Raw genomic sequence first — 24,772 nt, 5'->3', positions numbered from 1 at the left:
ATATCGCCCCAAGTTTATAAGGTTTGTGTGTTTTGTAAAGTCTGTCATAAATGAGTATCAATATGCCTACTTTGGGGTATTTTGTCTCAATATAGAATTTAACATCGTATTTTGTCTCTGAAGATGATATTTGTCCGAGAAAAAGACACTGCAAAGAAAAATCAATTTTTTGCGATGGAAAATAAAGTCATTTTTCTAACTTTTAAAATCGGTAAAAAATTTCTAGTGTAAATAAACTAAATTTATTAAGCTTTCAATAAAAGAAAACAATAGTATTTGTCTAAACTCAAAAGGCTTATTCAATGAAACGAGAGGCCAAATTGAGCCTAACAATGTAAATCACCAAAGTTGTCTTTTTAAGACGAGGGGCCAGAGTTGGTACTTCCAGCGTCCATTTTCTTACTATTTGTTGTTATTTCCGCAAAACCAATATGATGTATGCTTCCTTTCTTAAAGTTTCTAATTTGTATCAGGTGCCACCTAGACCTGGAGTTTTGAAATTGATGGATGAAGCCAAGGCTGCTGTAAGTTAAACCACATCAGTTCTTGTTTGGGTGTAATGTATTTTCTAAATTGCTGCTGAAATCCTGTTATCAGATACTGCTAGAGGCTTGTGATTTCTCCTGTCACTTTTGATACTTTTTTTTTGCTGTCGCTTATCATGAATTTACTCCTTAATGGATTCAGAAATTTATGCCGTGCGAGTTGCGGCTTTGTTAATCATATACGCAGGGAAAGAAAATAGCTGTATGCTCTGCTGCTACCAAAAGTTCAGTCATTCTCACTCTTGAAAGTCTGATAGGACTAGTAAGATAATTATTCCTTGTGATTAAGTAAATGACAGTTCTTAGCACCTCTCTCAACTGACCTTTTGCCTTTTACAGGAACGTTTCCATGGTCTTGACTGCTTTCTTGCAGGTTAGTTAACTATATGCGAATTGTTGCCTTTTAAGATGGAGAGCAGTTTAATATTTGAACGATTTTGTAGCTGTAATATGTAGGACCAGAAAAACACTAGTCATTTATGTTGAATCTCTTTGTTCTTAATCTTAGGTCTCAAAATTTCAGTTGTCTCTATTGCAGGAGACGATGTCAAAGAAAAAAAACCTGATCCATCAATTTACCTTGCTGCTGCTAAGGTAGACCAATTTCATTACATGCTTCTGATTTATTTATGTTTATTTTTATTTTATTGGCCTCTGAATTGGGAGGGAATGCATACTGTTGGGTGTTAAAATGTTGCAGAAACTTGGTTTGACCGGGAACGACTGTCTAGTAGTGGAAGATAGTGTCATTGGCCTCCAGGTAAATCTTTATAAAGGAACCAACACATGGTAAACTGAGTTTTGGTATACAAATTTGCTTTGTATCTTGACATCGATAATTTTTGCGCACATGAAATTCTTGACACTTGAGTTAAATTTGGAACATGCAACAAATATATGGTGCTGTATTCACTATAGCATAGACAGAGAAGAATGAATTTGTAAGTTATTGATTGTCTAGTGAAGTAACTGGAAGCTGCGGAAGGCTAAGGGGAAAATCTGAAGAAGTGGGTACTTAATGAGGATCCTTGATAAACTCACAATACTAGGACCCTTGCTACATTCGGTTAAAAGGGAAGATTACATGGATATAGGGATACAACATACCCCTAATAGATCATTGCTAACTACAAATCGATGACTTGATGCACCTCATAATTAATATTAGTAATAGAAAGTCCAACAATTACACGTAAATCCTACAAATGCCAGATTTTTTGTTAGCTTTTTTTTAACATGGTCTGATCTCAGTATACTGAAGCGGCTTGCTCTTAGAGTTGAAATTCGCAAATTGTTTCGTCATGGAAAATTAAGCCTATGTTACTCGGACTCTTCATTTTACCTCACGTATCAGTGTCTATCTACATTTGTACATGGATATATGACACTAGGGCTCCACATTTTAAAGTTAATGCATGAATATTTTTCATGATTTGCCAAGTCCCATGCTCATAATTGGACACAACCATGTCATACACTTGAACTCAATTCCGAGCAACATAACATTTAGGGTACTAGACTCGTTGAAGGGACGGCAAAATGAACGGCAGGATGCGGTATTGGCCTCTCCCATACCCAAACTCTCACCCACCTAAATATTCATACCCACTACCTAATGATGGGTAAAAAAAATTTTACTCACCCCTGCCCACCTCGGTATGCATTCAAACTCATTCCCACCCACTATGTGCACTTGGGTATACCCACTTTATACTTGCCTCACATTTACTCCAAGTCCATGTTGTATGCACTCCATACAATTGCAATGCCATACATATTTAATTATATATCCAGTTTTATTTAAACCATATAACTTGTTGAGATAAAATTAGTATTCTTAATTTTTTGTTAATGGTTACGAAGAAAATTATACAATATTGATGTAAAGTAGTACATTGTAAACAAGGTGCGGCTAGGTATAGGGAGAGTGGAGTTGGTATCTACTGGTGAGGGTCGATTTGGAACGGGTAAGTCTTCATAGTTCATACCTACCACTTACACACCACCTATGGAAAATAGGACTTTTGCATATCCATATTTACGCACTAACTACCAAATTCATACCCTTAGTCGTCCCAATTGGGGCCGGTGCGGTGTGAAATCTGTATAGTTCTGCCTGTCTGTCATCCTTAGTTACTAAGCTTTTTGCTTCATTGTTATTTGATAAACATTTGGCTGTGCCAAGTATGCAAATATATTCTTAAGAATTCTTTAGTGAATGGGAATACTCGAATCTTAACACTATCTTCTTGTGGCACCATACTGTATTTTGAAAATTTTATACGCAAGAGAATTAAAGCTCTTGAATTCAGTGCAGATCATGGTATGCAAGTGTAACTTGGACTTAACTTACATTTTACTATTACAGGCAGCAACAAAAGCTGGAATGCCTTGTGTAATAACTTACACTCCTTCCACTTCAAACCAGGTCACTTTATTGCTTTCTAATAAAGATTAATTAATATGGAATCTTCATAGGAAAACTTCGCACGGATCAACTCATTCAAAGTTTTAACTCGCGAAATTTCAACCCATTTATATAATCACAACGAAATGATTCCTTTCCTCTTTTTTACTATCGTAACGGAGGGAAGTTCATCATTAACCTTCATTTTCCGCTAGACAAATGGGTCGTTAATTACAACTTGTTGAATGTTGAGCTGTGATTTTGTAGGATTTTTCGGACGCAATTGCTACGTACCCTGACTTGAGTTCTGTAAGGTATGGTGTGATGGAGTTGATATACATATACCTCAATGCTTGATATTTTCTACACTGATGCATATACTTTGTGCCAACCATACAGTTTGGCTGATTTGGAGGCTCTGCTGCAACATGTCGTTTCTGCTGGCTAAAAATGCGATAGAAAGGACTTGGACAGTATTTTTTTTTCTTTTTCTTAAGTATAATTTTTTGAAAATACAATTGATTTTTATAGCATTTTTACTTCAAGGTATAAAATCGAAGTTTTAATCAAAGCCATAACTTGTAATTATATCATCTAATGTTTAATCTTATATCTCCCAACGCTCAAATTATGTTGATTTGATGTATCCAACCCTCAAAACATTGCATACAAATAAGCTTAAGCTTAACCTTTCATATGTGTGTTTATTTGATTGCGCATATTTCTCTTTGCCACCCTTTTAGAGGAGGTATGAGTATGATCTATCAACTATCTTTTTTCGCGGATCTGACTTTGTGTGAGACATTTGATTGATGACAACAAGTATAAGTGAGCTTAGTTTGACCATGTTATCTTGTTAATTAATAGTAATACTTGGCCATGTCATATGGAAGATTTCCTCGGCTCTTCCCCAATATTACTAGCATTTTTCAAAATAACTTATTATATGTTTACTTTTTTTTTTTTTTTTTTTTTTTTTTTTGATGTTGTGATCTTTTTATTATGGGCTGTGGTCACAGCGCCCACTCCAATTAAGCAGTTAAAAATGGACTAAACACGTAGATCTCATTTTAGAGATACGTGACACAAAAATAGCATCGATAGGATCAACCCTTCTTTCTCGCTACTTCACTACTCACTAGTAATTCTTAATTTACGCCTATAGCTTTCAGACGTGTTTACTATTATCCAATTAATACAATGCAACTCGTTAAGTCAACACTTATTTACTACTACTATCCACACAAATTCTCGTGAGAGACGGTATCGTTGAGAGATCATCTCTAATTGAACCGATCCATTATATATTTTGAAAAATATTATAAGCATTGCAAGCGGACATTAAAAATACGGTAGGTAGACATTAATCCTTAATAGACTGGACTTGAGATACGTCTCTCAAGAGACTAGCTGATGGTACTATAATATAATTTTAATTTGCACCAAAATTAACATAATTTCATTATCTATATCCTACTCTTCTATTTTTCATGTTATGTGCTTAAAACATACTTATCAATGTACATTTGTATCTTTTACTATTTCTAGATACATAAGTAACAATTATATATAATAAGTAAATTCAGTAATATCATACAAAATTGAATCGAATTAACCAAGATCTTAGTGTAAACTATTACCTATATATTAATCGCTAATATTAAATTATTATATGAAGTAAGCATAAGCTAGCTGTAAAAATATTAAAAATAAAAGGTATGTTTTGCAAATCACGACTGCAAAGTTAAAGTTACTTGCTTTTGCAAATCAGCCTCTTAAAAATTAAAAAGTACTAAACACTACTCCTTGAACATTGCTATTTATAAATTATAACAAGTAAACTCTAAGCCCAAGCCTCCTTGATATAAAAGTAATATTTAACAAGTGACAAACTTTTGATACAATATAAAGTTTTAAAGAGTGTGTTTTTAATTTTTGTCAGTTAAATTAGATATAACACTACCGAAATTATTTTTTTACTCGTTTTCAATCTACAACATTCAGTCAAAAATACTCTATATAAGTTTAACGGCAACCACAAATCAAAAGAACAAAGAGAGTATTCACTTGTTTGTCATAAGTGTTGCATAAGAATATCACTCTGATTGAGGTGATCATTCGGGTCAAGTGTTTCAGATCGGTTTAACATCTAGTGTTGTGTCCAAATTGATTTTTATATAATTTTAAATTCACTTTGAATTTGGGTCAAGTCGAGTTCGATTACAAGATCGAGTAAATATCAAATAGGTGGGGTTTAAAGATGTGTAGGGCTAGGCTGACAATGTATTAAACATTGAATTCATATGCTTACCTAGCTAGGTAGTAGTCACATGGAAATGCCCATTTAAATCGCTGCAAGATGGGATGAAATCCAAGAGGACTAAAGTTGATGATTATGTATTTTTATAATAAGGCATGCATGTAATCTATTGCCTTAGATGCCACGCATCCTTGACAGGATCCTACAACGAAGGAGATAAAACAGCATGCAAATTAATGAAGCTATACATTATTCTATTTTTCACCTTATATTGATTATATACTTTTACTATATATCAAAATTGATGGTTTTTTTATTTTTGTTTTCAGTGGAGAAATATAACTTTGTGTACGAGTAACCACAGGTGCAGCTACGATTTGGAATTAGGATACCAAATAGTTGACATACGAGCAAATTATTTATTATATATAAAAATAAATTAAATTATAAAAATATTAATATCATATAAATTGAAATGAACTTGAATCAAAGCAAAAATCATATTAAACAAGTGAAGTTGAAACTTCTCTATTACTATAACTTTTGAAAAAACCCAAATGTTTTTTTGACTCTATTATTCTCTTGGTAAGTCTCCAAAAAAATATATTATTAAAATTAAGATAGTAAAAAAATATATGCACTATACTAAAAAGGATAAATAAAATATAAAAGTAATGACATTATAATATAAATTTATTAGTAATAGTTTAAATTAAGATTTGATCTCTAGACCTTATGTTATAAATGTATTACCTTCATCCATTCAGCTATAGTAATTTTTATTATAATTTTGCACTCTTTAAACTATATATTATAAATTAGTAAAGGGGTCAAAGCTAAGAATACAAAGAAGCACATTTTCCAAAGGGGGTCAGGCCTTCCCTGCCCCCCATGTAGCTTCACCCCTGCGAGTAACATCCATGGATATTGGATATGTAGAACATTTTTTCATTTTAAAGATTTTGAGATTAATTTGAATCTTTTTTCAAACTAATAATTCAAATTACAAATTTAATTAGTTTTTCAATATTCAATAATAGTGGTTGATCTATTTGAATGTGAATGTCCAAATTAGCAAACAAGATTGAGAAAATCAATGCAAAAACAATGAATGTAAAGCAATAATATTCACACATATGATTAACCGAGATTGAACTCATGCTCTTCCTTATTTCCTAAAAGCATTTATTGATCGATGAACAAAAGGAGTTCAAGAACACAGAGAATTAGAATAGAGTAGTTTAGGCAATAGGTAGCTTTATGGTTACAAATTATATCAGTAATGGGAGATTTAAGAATAATATTAAATAAAGAATTCTATATGGTAATCCTGAGATATTAGATTTTTTAAGTGGTAACAAAAACTTTTTAAAAATTCATGCAGTAATCCTGAGGTATTATAGGTAAAAAGGTCATATCAGTAATGGAAGATTTAAGTGTGTTTCAATATACTCAATCTCAGAACCAAAGCATCCTTACTAATGAATGATTTCCCAACGTTTTATAGGTAAAAAGGTCATATAGCTAGGTTTACTTGGGTAAACCTTAGAGTTACCGCGTAAATTTTAAAAAAGCTTTAATTACGACGTAGAAGACCCAATACCTCAAAGTTACCACGTGAAATTTTCCTATTAAATATATTAATAGGAAATAACCGTTAAATACTATACCAGCTAATCAACTAACAATTACAAAGTTGTTGACTAGTGAAGATGTATGATACATGAAGCCTTATTTTTGAAATATGGTGCCATAACTAACAATCACGGGTTCGAATCTCAACCACCCCTCATTCAAAGTGGAATATTGAGCACCATGTATGAGGAGAACATGTGTTGCATCCACACTTCTAGCCCAAAGGGCTCTCGTGTGAGGGGGCGTGTTAGAGTATATAACATATCCTGGGGCTTCAACCATCAGCTTAAGCTTTTGGTTGAGTTGGTTCCTTGACAGTACATGCACAATCGTACACACACAAAAAAAAAAAAAAAAAAAAAAAAAAAAAAAAAAACTCAATTTTGTATACACTTGCGTAAAAGTAAACTTTTGTAATATAAATAATTGACGTAAATTTTGTGATAATAATACTTAAAATAATGAATCAAATTACATTTACAATACTACTTATTTAGAATCATGAAAATTATTGTACTTAACTTTTAATGTGAGAAAGTTTATTAGGTTAATTTAACAATAATCTATCGAACAACAGATAACTAGAAGCCATAGGTTTCTATTGAGATCACATGCTAGCTTTTATGATGCAATTTTATGTTAGAATTACAAGGAAACAAAAAGAAAAAACAAAAAACAAAAAAAATGGGAATTTTTATGCAAGAATATTATAGATGCCCAAGAAAGACTGAGGTAGGGGAGTTGACCATGATTAGTTTAAGGATTAAATTGTCAGATCTAATAACTGCACCATTAATACAAATATGAAACTGAAAAGCTTCTTTCTGTACCAAAGAGACTTCATTCTTCTCACTTTCACTATATATAAGTAGTTGGTTCCTCCACATAATCCCACACCAGGCCAGCTTTAGCTTTCTTAGTTTTTTTTTTTCTAAAAATGGCTTCCAAAACTTCCTTCTTATTCTTAGCCTGTTTTCTTCTTATCTCTAACCAGGTATAATTATTTTCGTTACTCACGCAACAAAAATATATACTATAATGTAACCTTTTTATTTTAATTGATTTTTGGTGATAAAGTATATTTTTTTGAGAAGTAATGCAAATATGAATTTGATCCTGTACCTAATATGTAGGAAATTATATATAGAAAATTAAAAATTTTATTATATCTATAATAATTGTTGTTATTACTTTAAAATCATAGCTCGTATCATTATAATATGTCGTTTTGTTATCAATTGTATAATTTTTTGTTTTTATTTTCAAAAGTATTTGTTTATTGACAAAAGTCATCACATCCTTAAAATTATATTTAATAATCTAAAACACACTATATTATGATTTGTATGCGTCCCTAGATACTAGACTTTACTTATCCATTTCTCTTATACATAACACACAACGTACAAATAATTTAGAATAACTTTATAGATTAGTTTTTCTCATTTCTAAAGTTGTTACAGGTTTATGCTAATTGCCCTCCTGGTGCTGAAACTCCTACCCCTTCGACTTACTCTCCACCAAAGGCTCCAACCATTCCCCCAACTACTCCCCCTGTATACTCTCCTCCACAGGCTCCCGCTACTCCCACTTCTACTCCACCAGTATACTCTCCACCTAAGGCTCCTACCACGCCTCCAACAACTCCTCCAATATACTCCCCACCAAAGGCTCCCACTACTCCTCCATCGTCTCCACCAACAACTCCCCCATCTAGTCCTCCAGTCTATTCTCCACCAACAACTCCTCCGGCTAGTCCTCCAGTTTACACACCACCAACAACTCCTCCGGCTAGTCCTCCAGTTTACACACCACCAACAACTCCTCCGGCTAGTCCTCCAGTTTATACCCCACCAACAACTCCTCCATCTAGCCCTCCAGTCTATTCTCCACCAACAACTCCTCCGGCTAGTCCCCCAGTTTACACCCCACCAACAACTCCACCAGTTAGTCCCCCTGTATATTCTCCACCAACAACTCCCCCATCTAGTCCTCCAGTCTATTCTCCACCAACAACTCCACCATCTAGTCCCCCAGTCTACTCTCCACCAATGGTTCCCGCCACACCTCCGTCCACCCCTCCAGTTTACTCTCCACCACAAGCTCCAACCAGTCCTCCAACCTACAGCCCACCACAAGTTCCTGCAACTCCGTTCAAACACGGTATGTTACTATAACTCATTCAAACTATCTTTATTCCTATTGTCTGTATTTTATTCTACAATGTTAGCTAAAAATAAACTAAAATCCATATATTTTGATTAATCTATGCTACAACATGCCATAATGTTTAACATTTACATGTTTACAATATGACAGCATTCTGCACACGAGAGTGCTTTGTTAGGTGTGGAACAAACCCAATTTACATGGGAAAGATGAGGGGTTGTGTTCGATTGTGTGGTTTATGCTGCAGAGCTAACAATAAATGTGTTCCAAGCCCAACCAAAACTTGCCCTACATGGGATTCCATTGTCTACCATGGCCAAACTGTCAAGTGCCCTTAAGTCATTTGATTAAATCTGATCACTATTGGAGCTAAACATAATTCTCTATAGATGATATTATCTATTTTATTAGAAAAAAAAATATGCTTTAACTTATATTAGTTGGTTCAGTTTGATATCATTAGTGAAAATTACAGTAAGTTGTTCAAATTATAATATTGTCAACTAAGGTGGTAATTATCAATTGGTAGGAGATTACTATATTATGTATCTCATTTGATTTTATTGCAGTGAAATTACCCCTAGTTTATTAGCTGGTTTTGTTATTTTTATATCAATAATAATTAAATGAAAAGGCCATTATTAGGTCATCTTATATTCGTCGGATTTTCAGTTGATTTCAATTTATATTTTACTTGTTGATATTTTTACTTGTTTCCACTATTTACAATTTCAACTAAGGGGAAGTTTGGCATAATAGCTTATTAAGCAATTTTAGCTTATTTTGATACAATTAGAAGGTTGTTTGTCAAACCATCCAATGCTAGTGTTGGTTAAATTAGTTGGTTGAACAACTAATTATTTTTGAATAAGCTATTTCTGAACAAGCTGCTCATATCAGCAAGTTCAAAATCAGCTGGTCAAACAATCAATAAAATCAACTAGTGAAATTAGCCAATGTATTGAAATGACCACTAAATTAAGGCCTAAAGTATGAAACATTATCCCTAATATCACCAAGAACAAAGGCATGAAGTTGGTTGTTGAGACAAATTACTCTATCAATGAAATAGAAATACATATAGGAAATAAAATGCAATAAAGAACAAAGACAAAAAATTTATGAGGTTCACCCAGCTTCGACTACGTCTTCGGTGGTGTCTAGCTTCTTTGATTAGCATTATAAATAATAGAGTTTTAAGAACTTTTACAATGGACGAATTACATTTAGAGAAGAAGCGAAGAAGGAGAGGTTATGTGTTTAGGTTTGGGGTTAGAACGATAACTAAAATGAGTGTGAAAGCCTCCTATTAATGCTAAGACTACAAACATAATGCATAAAATAAGATAATCCACGGGAATACAAAGAATTATCAACATCAGAACAACAAATGTTAGCAAAATAATGAGCCACTGACTGGCCGCTCGTTTGACCGCCTTTAATTTGTTGCTCGTTCGAGCGGGTTACATATTCATTCACAACATTGCTCGCAGCTAAGTGCTCGTTCGAGCACTCAAATTTTGCATTCATTGTCTGTCCCTGATCTGTTGCTTCGTTTATAGTAAGAACAACCTTGGAAGTGCCTTGTTTCGAGCACTATGTTGTAGTTGCTAACTCTTGCACTTCGCATTGAGACAATTTATTACACATATTTTTCAATGTTACCATAAATAATCATCATGGTACACTCAAGTCACCATAACCCCAACAATCTTCACCTTGAATTGAGTTCATCATGTTAAAACTTTCTCTAACACATTCCATCTAATAAGCAACATACATAATTTCCAAAAAATAACTTACAAACCAAAAAATGTCTCAAAGGGCTTCACATCAGGCAAGGATCTAAACCAACGAAGTCCACACACAACGTGAACTTGGTTGTGAGAAATATCTTTGTCATCATGTCGGTCAGGTTTTCATTGGTATCATTCATCACTAAACCTAATCTCCTCTGCTCAACTTCATCTCGAATGAAATTTAACTTAATATCGACGTTCTTGGTTATTCAATGGAATGTGTTTTGATTCCTTGCCAAATGAATCGCACTTTGACTATCACAATAAACATTAACCAAGCTCATCTTGTTACATATCTCACCAACTAGACTGTTAAGCCACTTTGGCTTTTGAATGATTCAGCAGTGGTTATGCACTCCACTTTGATAGTTGACACGGTGATCAAATCTTGGAATGATGATTGCCAACTCACTGACGATCTTCCCATAATAAAAATATACCCCATATTAGACTTTCTAGCATCCATATCACCTACGTAATCGTAGTCACAAAACCCAATTAACTCACTTGAATCTCTTCTAAACTTGAGACTCACATTTGAAGTACCCTTCAAATAGATTAATAACCACTTCAAAGCTTTCCAATGTGTCTTACCCGGATTAGACATGTATTGACTCAAAAAACTAATGACATGAACTATGTTGGGCCTAGAACAAACCATATCATACATGGTACTAACGACTGTACTAGTGTAAGGAATGCTCACCATTTGTTCTTACTATTCGTTTCTATGGACACAATAACTTCTTAGACAACTTCAAATGAGAAGCAAGAGTATTGGACACACATTCAGCATCAACCATGGAGAAAAGTTGCTCAACCTTCTCAATATACCTCCTTTGACTAAGGTACAATACACTGATTATTCTATCCGCCAAGATTTTCATCCAAAGTATTTTCTTGGCTTCACTATGATCCTTCATATAAAACTCACTTGAAAGCAACTCTTTTAAGTTCTCCACCTCAAACAAATTTCTACATGCAACTAGCAAATTATCAACATATAAGAGGTAATACAACAAAAAAACCATAATAAAGTTTCTAAAGATAAACACAACTATCATAAGAACTTCTTGTGAAGTCATGTGTGATCATAAAAGAGTAAAACCTTTTATACCATTGCCTCGGCAATTGCTTCAACCCATATAATGATTTCTTCAACCACACACATACCCTTCCATACAAACGATCTCAAACCATTTGGGTTACTTCATGTTCATTTCTTCTTCTAAATCATCATGAGTAAATGTCGCCTTTCCATCCAATTGATGTAATTCTAAGTCCTCCATCGCTACCAAAGCAAGTAGTGGCCTTATAGAAGAGTGATTCACCGCCAGTAGGAATACCTCATGAAAATAAATACCTTCAATTAGAGTATCCCTTAGCAACTACCCAAGCTTTGTAGATAAGGGCAACATTATTAGCAGAATCTTTCTTTCTCTTGAATATCCACTTGCACCAAAAAATTTTCTTTTTGTTAAGTGCTTCAACAACATCCCATGTCTCATTCTTGGTAAGAGATTCCATCTCTTACTTCATAGCTATTAACCACTTGCTTAATTCACTTGAGACCATAACCTACTTGTATGAACTAGGATTATTCACCCCTTTAACTTCACTAATAATGGTCAAACCATAAGTGACATAGTCACACTCGTTAATATACCTTTTTGGAGCTATGATCTTCCTCTTTTTCCTTGGAGTGGGCAAAGGAGTAGACCTCTCTTGTTGAGTCTCATCATTATCTTTCTCTTTAGTAATGGGAGGTTGCACCTCCTCTTATGCATCATCGGGAGTAGGGGTATTCAAAATACACGTTCCAGAATATCAGGTATCTAATATTAAAAATAAGCTAATTTATTCAATTTTTGGAAATCTAATGATTCGCACCAAACATCTAGTTTTAAACCAGATACAGGATCTGGATCGGGATCGAAATATTGGGAAAATTGGATATCCAATTTTCCAATTTTTTTATCATTTTTTATTTTTAAAATATCTATATTTGTTTATAAAAAAAATGTTTAGGTTGTTGAATCTATTAATATGTACAATTCTCAACTATACTAAGTTGAATAACTGATTTATTGTTAATTAATTTAGACTTTGAAAAATCCAACAATATTTGCCAAAATGATTTTTTTTATCAAGTTAACAAAATAAGCTTGATTAAAGAAAGAAAGCGAAGTGAGCTTAAATATTTCTATGTAAAAACACGTAAATGTGTTTTTAAACAAGTCAAATAATATAAGAACTTAAAAACAAGATATCCAGAATTCGATATGGATTTGAATGGATATCCAAATTTTGGATATTTGGTTTTTCAAATCAAAACCTGATCATGATTTTCACTATTCGAAATACCAAATATACGGATATCCAAATCCGGATCGATCTGGTATCCAATTTAGAACATCAATAGTGGGGAGTACATTCATGGTTAGTCAAGGAATTGTTCGCACTAAAAGATAACATAGCATTTTCCTTAAAGACAACATCCCCAGAGGATATTGTCTTCTTGGACTTTCCACACCACACCCAATACCCTTCTACACCTACACCATATCCTATTATGATGCACTTTCTAGCCATATGTTTTATTTTTCTACCACTCACATGAATGTAAGCTGGACACCCAAAGAATCTAAGACTAGAATAGTTGAGTGTTGTACCACACTTACGGAGACTTGAACTTCAAGGCAGTATTAGGTGATTGGTCTAACAAGTAACATGTCATAGCTACCAGTTCAGCCTAAAAATGCTTCCCCAATTTTACTTGATATAGCATACACTTTTCCTTCTTTAACAAAGTATTGTTCATTCTCTCCGCACCACCATTTTATAGTGGCCTTCCAATACATGTTCTATGTCTTAGAATGCCTTCCTTTGAACAATATCGAAGAAATTTTTGCTCAACAAATTCAAAATCATTATCCGTTCTCAAAGTCTTGATGCTCTTATCGGTTAATTTCTCAATCATTTTCTTCTAATCTAAGAAGACATCAAACACTCCGTCTTTAAGATTAATGAAGTAGCATCAAACCTTTCTTAAGAAGTATTCTATGAAGGTATACAAGTAGTTATAACCACCAAATGAGGCCTTCCTAGAAGGCCCCAAGATCGAATTGTATATAGTCAAAAACATCCCAAGGTGTAGTGAATGGCCGGCATGAAATTCACCTTTTTTGATTCCCACAAACCCATTATTGACAAAACCCAAGGCTTTCAAACTTTTTCTCGTCAAATAACCCTTTGATATTAATGCATATCTCTTTCACCCATCTGACTTAATCTCAAGTGCCAAAGCTTGATTTCTTAATCGGATATAGTGTCGTGAATGACACAAAACTAATTTATTCTAGATTATTATGTGATTTATTATAATGTTGAAGATCACATCCATGTAATTAATTTCTTATTGATTGTCAAATTTTAATGATCACATCAAAGAATGAAATTCCAGTTTCATTATTAATGCCTACTTTATGTATCCTTAATGCCTACTCTCATTATGCTTAACATCTACTTATTGTATCCTTAATGCCTACTTACATTATTTTTATATGCTTACTTACAGTATCTTTAATGCCTATTTACATTATTTTTAATGCTTACTTACAATATCTTAAATGCCTATCGAGTAACTGGTGCAGTAGTTATAATATTTTAAATGTCTACTTATAATATTCTTAATGTCCTAAGATTAACTTACTCTACATTTTTCTTTATAGACCGGCCTATTAGAGATGGTCACTCAAACAGAACGTCTCTCACAAGAATTTGTGTTATATATTATTGGATTTATCTATATATGTAATGATTCGAGTTAAGACGACCTAGATAATCACATATAAATATGAACTCTAGATGGTACGTCCGACATTATATGCTGTACCGGTTAATGGATTGTTTAATGTTCTAGTGACAAAGGATAATTTTAAACGGAAACATAAGACACAACAAAAAATAATATGTTACAACTTGAGAACCATTTAGCCTCGACAAATAATATTAAAGTACTTTAAAATGAAAAGAGTACCTAAACATAAAGAAGACATAACATAATTCTTGACAAGACTGATGAAATAGTGAATAACGAGGGTTCCCTACGCGTCCATCTCACTTGCCTTTATCCCAACCTGTAATCAATCTGCTAGTTGTTAATATGAAAACATCATTGCAGGTTCAGAAGAACAAACACAACAACCAGTACACGTCAAAGACATAATACATCAGCAATGAAAGGTGAAACAAATCAATGAGTTCATCCTAGTTTGATGATAATATCTCTAACTTTAGATCCCCAACTTATGATGTTGCTCATATCGTTCAAGTCACCAAAGTGTTATACTCTCTATTATTCCGTTTCAATGTTCTATTTAAATTTGGCACGGAATATTAAGAAAAGGAGGGGACCATAACAATTCTAGATACCCATGTGGTAGTTGAAGTGTTTTAAGACAAGTTGTAAAGTTAATAGAGATATTTTTATAATAAAATGAACTTTTGAGGGATGGGACCACAACAATTGTAAAGTGACTAGGAGTGTTTTTGTAATAAAATAGAACTCATAAAGACAAATTGGCAAAAAAATAAAATAAAATAAAATAAAAATTTGCTCTAGAAAGAAATGGGACATATAAGGTAAATTTATCAAATAAGGAAATAGGACAATTAAAAGGAATAAGAGGGAGTATAATTATGGAGGAATACACAGGGGAAAGCTAATCCCAAGGCAACTCCGACCTAAGACATTACTCTTCTTGTTCGGGTCGTTATAGGTAAAGTATGCATACCCCCATGGTAGCTCTTAATAGAAACCCGGCCGTAGGAACTGATAATAAATTTTCCTAGCCCTTATAGGGTATACCCAAATTCATCTTTAACAACCCTTGTGGGTACTAACAACAACCATTCTCGAATTCCAATTAAACTCATATAGATTATTTGAGGGGTCTTGTCCTTATGTGATATAGAACATCACACACTTGAATGAACACAATATTACTCAACAATAATCAATTGCATAACAAGCATTGTCTAAGCATGTACGTACCTTTATAGCACAATTCACCGCACGTAATCCACCAATCACAATTCAATTACTGATCCCTTATGAATCGAGGTCTTATCAATAGTCAAACATCAAAAACCACATATGAAAACGTTCAAAAATCACAAAGGATTAACCATTAAATGTTATTGCACATAAATAACAAATCAAGTAGTAGATGGCATTTTCCACCACTTTTAAGTACTCCAAACGGGAAAAATGACTTCATCATTGCGTTCGAAAGACACTAATTACCTTGTTTACCAAGTTTCATAATTGTTAAAGTCCGAACACGAAAGAACAATATTCTAGTAATAAGCGGCGAGTCATTGCCTATAGTACCGACTCATCACTTTCCTCTAAATTGTTTTCTGACAGACCAGAACATTGGTAACGAGTCATGACTTTTATTAGTGACTCATCGCTCATCTTTGGAAAAAGCTTTTCGATAGTTTTTATTTATCTATTTATTTATATATATACCTATTCTATTTTATTTATTTTAATCTATTTCAAATCTCAAGATTATTCTTCCAATCTTTAATCCATCACTACGATGCAAGCCAAAACCGTGATACGTCAAAATCATGTTTTTATCGAATACACCCGAGAAAAATATACATATATCTTATCAAAGCTCGTGAACAATTGAAATACAATCATATAAATTACATATATATATTTATACATATACATATCTTTGTTTACAACACTACACAACATATACATATCTTTGTTTTTATCGAATACACCCAAAAAAAATATACATATATCTTTTCCTTATCAAAGCTCGTGAACAATTGAAATACAATCATATAAATTACATATATATATTTATACATACACATATCTTTGTTTTTATCAAATACATCCAAAAATAATATACATATATTTTTTCCTCAGCAGATATACATATCTTAAATTTACATATATATTTATACATATAAATTCTAATCCTTTTGAGTGATAAAACAAAGATCGCAATATATGTAACTATACACTTATCATGAACAACTACTTTGTTTACATCACTCCACAACAAGAACAATCATGAACCAAAAATTCCTTTATAATGATTGAATTAAAATCCACAATCACAATAAAAATCATGTCTTGCATGCAACCCTCATATAACTTTTTCCTTTAAACAAATACATCAACCCTATTTCTTTTATTATACCATCATCAACAAAAGTGATATGAACATAACATTTTATGATCCGAATCCTCTTTAACGTTTGTAGAAAGTTTAAGAATCATAGGAACTCACCAAGCAAAACAGTAAGGATAGCGAAGGAACACCAAAATTATGAAAGAACACTAGAAAAATCCCTTGTTCTTTTTTCCTTCTTTTTGGACCGAAAAACACTCAACGCACACCAATTTTTCTGATTTCTTTGATTGTCTTTTTACTTCTATCATAGAAGGTGGGAAAGGTCGGGGCATTAAGTAGTGTAACAAGGATTAATGAGTAATTATGCTCATAATTCCATGGGTTACAAAATTAAGGAAAATTTGCTTTAAATAATCTCAGCTATCACTCGTTAGCTAGAAATAGTCCCAACTATCGTTTATTTTTAAATTATCCCAACTTTGCTATGAATTTGCTCGTGGCATACCCTATCACTTGGTAACCTACAATAGCAGGTAAACTAAGCCAAAATAAGAAAAAGAAAAAGACAAAGACAAAGAAAAAGAAAAATAATTTATATCCCCAACTTCCATCTTATTCACCACTTACCTAACCCCCAATCCACTACCAACGGCGTACCCACCACCATCACAACATGCATCAACCTTTGCCACCACTGTTGCCACCAATCATCGCCATCATTAGCACCACATTTATCCCAAATTGCCACCAACACAACCGCACACCCAAATTCATCTCATGTTGTGTAACAATTGTTTAACCTTTGGCTTAATTAGGAAATAAATCAACCAGCTTTCCACATTAGGGAGCATCATACTTTTGCTAAGACTAGAGTTAGAGTTATTTTGATTGATATGGGTGCTTTAAAAGCTGATAGTACTCTCCAAAGGCAGAAATTATCCTTTGCACTCCATAAATAATCCTCAAGCTCTCTCACTAGAGAACATGGAAGTCTTTTGAGTTGGCCTGAGCATCATTTCAGCTCTCATCAACATTAGGCTGATGCCCAAGAAACAGATTAGAACCAAAATAATTTGTCAACTAAAGTAATGTATCTAAGCATCTTTGGCAGCACGATAATTTTTCTAATGAGATGACTCTTAAACTCCAATACTAACCTAATAAATTTGGAATCCACTTTCATAATGTTGCTTTGATATGCTCAATGTTTATATATCATGTGAATTCATCGCCATCACCATTGCAAAAGAGGACCCAAATTGCTTGTGATGGCACTCCATTTGAAGAGAACCTGAATCAGTTGTATAGATCACGTTCCTTGAAAAGTTGGCCTAAAGGTTGATGGCTAAGGAGATGCACTCATGAAAAAAGACATAGTTTGATCAAATAGACATAAAAGGCACTATATACCTATATATAGCAAATAACACAATCCACAAAAGATGAAATCTTTATCATTAATGGAAATGTAATTGCCAAATCAAAGAAAAAATTGAGCTTTCTGATGAAAAGCAAAACCAAACTAGCTAAGAACGTACGAACATTGTTAAGTGACTTGATTTGACCATGCAAACCAGAATTAAAGTCACTCGAGAACAGTGTTATGGAAAATCCAAGCAGTGGCAGTGGCGTTTTGGTGGAGTTGGTTTCCATGCTGGTGGACAACGTAGATTGGTAGTGGTTTGATTGAAGTTGTTCGTTGTTCCATTGAAGGTGAAGATGGTTTAAGTAAAGGTGCTTCAATTGAATAAGTGGTTTGATTGAAGGTGAAGGTGGTCGATAGCAGTGGCATTTTGTTGTGGATTGTGATGTTGGAGGCGCTTAGAGTTTTGCTAGTGTTGGATTTTGAGCAGGTTGGTGGTGGTGGCTTTCGCCGGTGTTAGGGGAGGAGGTGGTTTTTATGGTGGTCGTCAGCCTGGTTCAAGTGATTGATGGGGGTATGGTAAAAATTTATATGTCAAAGGTGGTGTGCTATAGGGGAGGAGTTAGGTTTTGTTTTTATTTATTTTTAATCAAAGGTAATTGCAGGTCAAAAATTATGAGGATATGCCACAAGCAAACTCATGGCAAAGATAGGATTATTTAAAAACAATCGATAGTTAGAATTGTTTCTGGCTAATGGGCGATAGTTGAAATTATTTCAAAAAAAATTTCCCAAAATTAAAACCTCAAATTATGCGACAAAACATCTAATAATAAACATGCTAGACGTATTAATGACTCAAATTATACTTTTAATCATCTAAAATAAATAAATTTATTTATATTTTTGACATTGTTTTTAACGAGGTTACAATATAACTTCTTATTGCCGATCTATACTTGTTACTACGACTCAATTTCTTGTCTACACAAGATTGCTCCTCATTTATTAGAAACTAGATAGATTCCCGTGTAAAACACGAATGCTACAAATATTTACATATATGAATAATGATAGTTCCTCTGTTTCAATGACTTTGTCTCATTTCCTTATTGGTCTATTTCACTCACTTTGTCTCATTTTATTATTTATTAAGTCTTTTTTACAATATTACCCTTACTTTATCCTATTTTATAATGGTCCCCTCAATAATTTTTGTCCTTTACTAATAATTTAGAAAATTATGTACTTTATAGTGGTTCCCTCTACTTTCTTAAACTTTGTACCCAAATAGAATGAGACAAAATCATTGAAATGTAGATAGTATTATTTTATAAAATTAATTCATTTACTACATAAACTTAACCATTAAATCTTTCTATTTGTTATGATCAAAGTGAATAAATATTAATTATACAACAATATTAAAACATATACTCATACTAATTATTATACTTAAGACAAATGAAATTTAAAAGTCTTCAACCATACATGATAAATAGGAGGGAGGATTTAGTTGAAAATAGCCAAATTAGTTAGCTTTTTTATTATGTGATAATGATTTATTATCTAAGTTAAATAAAATTTTACATGTAAATTTTTTTTATGTAAGGAAATATAATATTTCAATAGATCATCAAATATGGTTATAGTCAATCAAAATTTTTTACATGTTTAAATGAATTAATTGTTTCCTTAAATATCAAGTCGAATATGAAAAGTTTTCTTGTCAATAATAGAAAAAAAGGAGAAAAATTGTAATGACAATGTGACATATGTCTCAAGTCGTTTCTTCATTAGTATATTTTATTGAATTGATTATTAATTCACGAATTTAATTAACTATCTAATCAAATATGAAGTTTTAACTCTAATTAGGTGAACAACAAAAAATTTTTTGACAATGATATATAAATATATCTTGTTTGTTTCACTTGGCTAACCTTTTCAAGATAAACATTACTCTCATTTGTATTCTTATGTGATTTGATTTGCGGCTAATTAACGACCAACGCTACAACGTCACAAAACATAAATGATCACCAAAAAAGTTATAGATGGTGGCAATCTAGACATAAAGTGGTCGGAAACCAACCCATATCTTTAATTGTGATTATTTAAGAAAGTAGTAAATTATCCTTATTTGTCCCTATTTAATAGAAGGACTTTTGAGAGTTTATTTTATTTTTTTCTTATATTATTTATTTTAATATTATATATTTTGTCCATTCGCGATTATTTATAAATAATCGTTATTGTTTAGAATTTTCTAATTTTACAATTATGAATAATCATTACCATTGCCCACCCCAACAAGCATTTTTAATTTTAAATGAATTTTTATTAATAGTAATATCTTATTTGATTTGATTGAATAGTTGATTAAGCCTGCCCTAGCTAAGCACTTGATTTATTATGCTTGATGAAAAGTCAGCCAAAGTGGTCAAAGCTCAATAAAAACAAGCTGGCAATCAGAGATTTTTATAGAAATCGAGGGGTTGACTGGTCTGTGATTATATTAACGATCCAATCGTAAATTATTTGATCTAACATTAATGCAAAACTTAACTTACAAGCCTTATACGTTCTTGCTGCCTCTATATATACATGTTTAATTTGCTAGCTTTTCCATGCACTTCTAAAATGGCTTTTACAACTTCTTTCCTCGTCTTCGCTTGTTTCCTTCTCGTTTCCACCCAGGTATTTATTTATTAAGATTTCTTGCATTTTATCAATAAATAAAGCTCTTACATAAGTTGATCGAATATACGTTATGTTACCACGTTTTAATAGTATCAGAAATAGTTGCTTCTTTAAACAAATTAATTATGTATTATATTATAATATTGAAAGCGGAACAAAGAGTATATGGAGTTTGAACCCCTAATTAACCAACTATATAACAGGAAGCCACGTAACTAACTATAAGGAGTTTGTTAATATGAGGCTTTTATTTTATGGTGGCCTTAAGTATTCAAGCATCTTGATTGGGCCTAGAACTGATAGGCCATGACAATTTGTCACATGATCATTCTATGGGCCCATTCGTGTTGATATGCCGATGAGGCACCTGTGGGCTCGGGCCCACAAACCCACGGGTAATGAGTGCTGACTTGCATACAACACATGATGATGAGTTTCATTCACTCTTTCCCAAAACCATATGGTATAATTAAGAGGATTACTCACCAAATATTATATGCAAGTCTACAACTCAATAATTTAGCAATGTGGAACCTTCTGCACATTTGAATTATTTTCAATAAGAACCCCATAATAATATTATCATGGTATTAAAAATGTGAACCGGAGAGTAGATTTGATTTATGTTTCTAACTTATTTGTAAAATTTTAATTAATTTATACACATACTCGATTCACCCGTTTTTCATGGACGGAGTGCCATAGTAGTGCTTATTTTATTTACTTGATCAAAAAACCAAAAAATTAAGCAAACTGTTAAAACTCTATATATAACACTACATTACGCATTTAAGTGTGGAATAGAGTTGGTTAATGCGGTGAATTGGCCCATTGGATTGTAAGCTTGACTATATTTAGCAGGTCATAAGCGGGGTAAGTCGGTAATGTAATTTATTAAATTAGGTCATTAGCTAGTTAATAGCGGATTGTCGATATATAACTGGTCAAAGTGTGCATATCACTGTCAATACATCTTATATTTCGCGGTCAATACGGATAATTTTACTGTCAATACAGCCTATATATATTTTAGTCATGAAAAAATCAAAAACCTTTATAATATGATCGTCATACGATGATACGAACTTATTTTTTTACTTTTGTACTATGGTTTGGTGTATAATCTTATCATGATACTTGTAATTTCTGAATTGTTGGAAGTTGTTGTAGGTGTACGCTAATTGTCCTCCACCACAACCATCATCTGCTGACATTCCTCCGGTATATGTCTTACCAGAATCTCCTCTTGCTTCGCCACTAGCTCCGGCAGATTCACCCATCTACTTCTTTCCAGAGGCTCCGACGGCATATTCTCCCAGTTACTTCCCTGATCCAGAGGCTCCGGCATATTCTCCTATTTACTTCCCTCCAGAGGCTCCTGCTACTTCCCCAGTCTACCCCCCACCAGTACAAGAACCCACAACTCCCCCGGTTTACACCCCACCACAAACTCCTTCTGTACCTTACAACCACGGTATGTTATATATGTTTTCTAAAGTATCATTCTATTTATATCACATATTTTGGACATATTTAATCAAATATTTTATTTATATTATTGTTTCTCATATATTTTCACTAACTTCATTTTAGCATTTTAATATTGTCTACATACGGTATTTACATGTTTCTCACTAACTTTCTTTATAAATAACGTTAGTGAGAAACGTTTACATTATGTTTGGATAAAAGTTTTGGAGAGAAAAAGAAGTGAAGGAATGAAAAGGGAGGGAAGGAAAAGGAAGGGAAGAAAAATAAAAGGAAAATAGCTCTTATTTGTATATGAGGGAATGGAAGAAAAATGAAGGGAGATGGGAGTTTTTCTTTCAAATCTTTTCAATTTTAGAGAGATTAAAACCTTAACAAAAAATATCCATTAAATCCTTTTAATTTCCTCCCCTTTAAATTCCTTCCCTCCCATTTTACTATTCAAACAAATATTCTTTCTCCCTCCAAACCTCCCATTCCTTTCCCTCCATTTCCTTCCATCCAAACACACCCGTGAAGACCAAAACACACCCGTAGAGACCATAGAAAATATTAAAATGCTAAAATGAAGTTAGTGAAAATATATGAAAAACATTAACATGAATAAATATTTTTTTCAACAGTTATAATCTCTATATATTTTCAAAAAGTTTATTTTAATATTTTTTTAATAATTATGACCCTCACTTTTCCAGCTATAAATTTATTTTTGAATATATTTATATGGCAGGATTTTGCGTGGTAGAGTGCATGCAAAGGTGTAAAACATTATCAGAATACAAAGGGAGAACAAGAGTATGTGTGAGACTATGCAGCCATTGTTGTAAAGCAAACAAAAAATGTGTTCCTGGTCCACTCACTAAATGTTCAGCATGGGACACCATTGTATACCATGGTGTTACAGTCAAGTGCCCTTAATTATCTTTGTTAAATTTGGTTCAACAATAAATTACAATTACCAACTCTAATAATATCAGCTCTATGCTTAAATTAATTGCATCTTTATTTTATTTAGTTCTGTTTTATAATTGTATAATTAGGATTAGGATTAATTAAGCTTTAGGAGTATATACTTCTGCTTAATATCCTTAATTATAATAATCATTGTAAGTCTACATGAAGCTTGTTTTTCAGGTCAATACACACTACGTACCCAAAAGAGGATAATATTTAATTATGTCAATTAATTAATTCTAAACTAATGTTTCTAGTTTTCTTGTGCCTCAGCTTTTGATTATTTTTTGTATGTATTATTTTATTTCTACATTTTTTTATTGTTAAAATTATATAAATGATCTATAAATTAAAAGTTCAACATGATCCATATACGTGCAAAGATAATACATAAATACAAATGTGAAATACTCAATCAAACTATATAAATAAATAGATCGTATAAGATAAGTATAAAATAAGAGAGTATAAGTATGAATTATCCGTCACCTTCCCTCACCCATACCTTATATTTGAGCAAATTGATGATAATGATAAAGGAAACAAATAGTTTAAAGTACCAACCTTCAAACATCCACCCAACACCACAACCACAATCGCAATGTATTGGAGTAATAAAAATGAAAAACGTAGAGTATGAATTTTAGTTTATTTTCATCAAATATAATAATCAATATAAAAAGTGGGGTATACTATTTGTATTCCTTGAAGTTGGCTATGAAACTCTATTTGTACAAAATATAACACTATTTGTATTCCTTGAAGTTGGCTATGGAACTCTTCTAATCACCAAAAGGACACCACGAAAATAAGGTTGCGACAACGAATCGATCAAGTCACTTAGAAACCTGATATTAATAGAAGCAGTAATTACACTTTTTTTGTGATAGTTCTCCCACAAGGGTGTTTAAGATGATGATGAAATTCACAATGAGATATAATCTATTACAATAATATCCAAACACAAAGGTATTGCAAAGTAAGACAAAGAATTGTGTATATGGATTAAGAATTTAAAATTTTTATGAAAGTTAATTACTCCATCAAAACAATTTCATGTAAAGATGAAGCAAGAAAAAACTTGTATGTTCTATGAGAAATTAGAAGTATGTCTCTAAGATGGGTGGTATGCCCTTATGCATACACCCTTTAATTATAGAGGAATATATCAACCAATGCCTACTTATGAAACAAAGTTGTTTCATCCAAACCAGGCTTATGAAATATGTGTTTGTTTCATCCAAAGCTCATCAATGAAACAAGATAATGTTTTATAAAAATT

The 24,772-nt window shown here is 32.6% G+C and overlaps 3 protein-coding genes across 4 annotated transcripts in view; all 3 read left to right on the top strand.

Moving 5' to 3' along the window:
- Positions 1–3,645, top strand: part of LOC130820148 (haloacid dehalogenase-like hydrolase domain-containing protein At4g39970) — a 6,589-nt gene extending 2,944 nt beyond the window's left edge. The window contains exons 4-11 of one of the 2 annotated variants that reach the window (XM_057685408.1): positions 474–524; positions 733–807; positions 885–918; positions 1,084–1,139; positions 1,246–1,305; positions 2,914–2,973; positions 3,220–3,266; positions 3,352–3,645. In XM_057685408.1, coding sequence (XP_057541391.1) covers positions 474–524; positions 733–807; positions 885–918; positions 1,084–1,139; positions 1,246–1,305; positions 2,914–2,973; positions 3,220–3,266; positions 3,352–3,400 — 432 coding nt within the window. In that variant the 3' untranslated portion in view covers positions 3,401–3,645. The remainder of the gene's footprint in view (positions 1–473; positions 525–732; positions 808–884; positions 919–1,083; positions 1,140–1,245; positions 1,306–2,913; positions 2,974–3,219; positions 3,267–3,351) is intronic. The other variant, XM_057685409.1, reaches the window with a different exon arrangement.
- Positions 3,646–7,746: 4,101 nt separating this feature from the next.
- On the top strand, positions 7,747–9,680 carry LOC130820147 (extensin-like). Its single transcript, XM_057685407.1, has 3 exons — positions 7,747–7,841; positions 8,311–9,010; positions 9,167–9,680. The coding sequence occupies exons 1-3, from the start codon at positions 7,785–7,787 to the stop codon at positions 9,352–9,354; spliced, it is 945 nt and encodes a 314-aa protein (XP_057541390.1). The 5' UTR covers positions 7,747–7,784; the 3' UTR covers positions 9,355–9,680.
- Positions 9,681–20,939: 11,259 nt separating this feature from the next.
- LOC130820146 (non-classical arabinogalactan protein 31-like) lies at positions 20,940–23,751 on the top strand. Its single transcript, XM_057685406.1, has 3 exons — positions 20,940–21,045; positions 22,219–22,522; positions 23,267–23,751. Exons 1-3 carry the CDS (start codon positions 20,953–20,955, stop codon positions 23,452–23,454), a joined length of 585 nt encoding a protein of 194 aa, XP_057541389.1. The 5' UTR covers positions 20,940–20,952; the 3' UTR covers positions 23,455–23,751.
- The last annotated feature ends 1,021 nt before the right edge of the window (positions 23,752–24,772 follow it).

The sequence above is a fragment of the Amaranthus tricolor genome, chromosome 8, assembly GCF_026212465.1.
Source record: "Amaranthus tricolor cultivar Red isolate AtriRed21 chromosome 8, ASM2621246v1, whole genome shotgun sequence".
In the NCBI taxonomy this organism is placed as follows: Eukaryota; Viridiplantae; Streptophyta; class Magnoliopsida; order Caryophyllales; family Amaranthaceae; genus Amaranthus; species Amaranthus tricolor.
Note: the sequence above shows the minus strand (reverse complement) of the source record. Positions and strands in the feature narration are given on the sequence as shown.

Coding starts and splice junctions, on each gene's coding strand:
- LOC130820146 (XM_057685406.1), top strand. CDS start 20,953: ATGTTTAATTTGCTAGCTTTTCCATGCACTTCTAAAATGGCTTTTACA. Junction 21,046..22,218: donor TCCTTCTCGTTTCCACCCAG/GTATTTATTTAT, acceptor AAGTTGTTGTAG/GTGTACGCTAATTGTCCTCC. Junction 22,523..23,266: donor TTCTGTACCTTACAACCACG/GTATGTTATATA, acceptor TTTATATGGCAG/GATTTTGCGTGGTAGAGTGC.
- LOC130820147 (XM_057685407.1), top strand. CDS start 7,785: ATGGCTTCCAAAACTTCCTTCTTATTCTTAGCCTGTTTTCTTCTTATC. Junction 7,842..8,310: donor TTCTTCTTATCTCTAACCAG/GTATAATTATTT, acceptor AAGTTGTTACAG/GTTTATGCTAATTGCCCTCC. Junction 9,011..9,166: donor TGCAACTCCGTTCAAACACG/GTATGTTACTAT, acceptor ACAATATGACAG/CATTCTGCACACGAGAGTGC.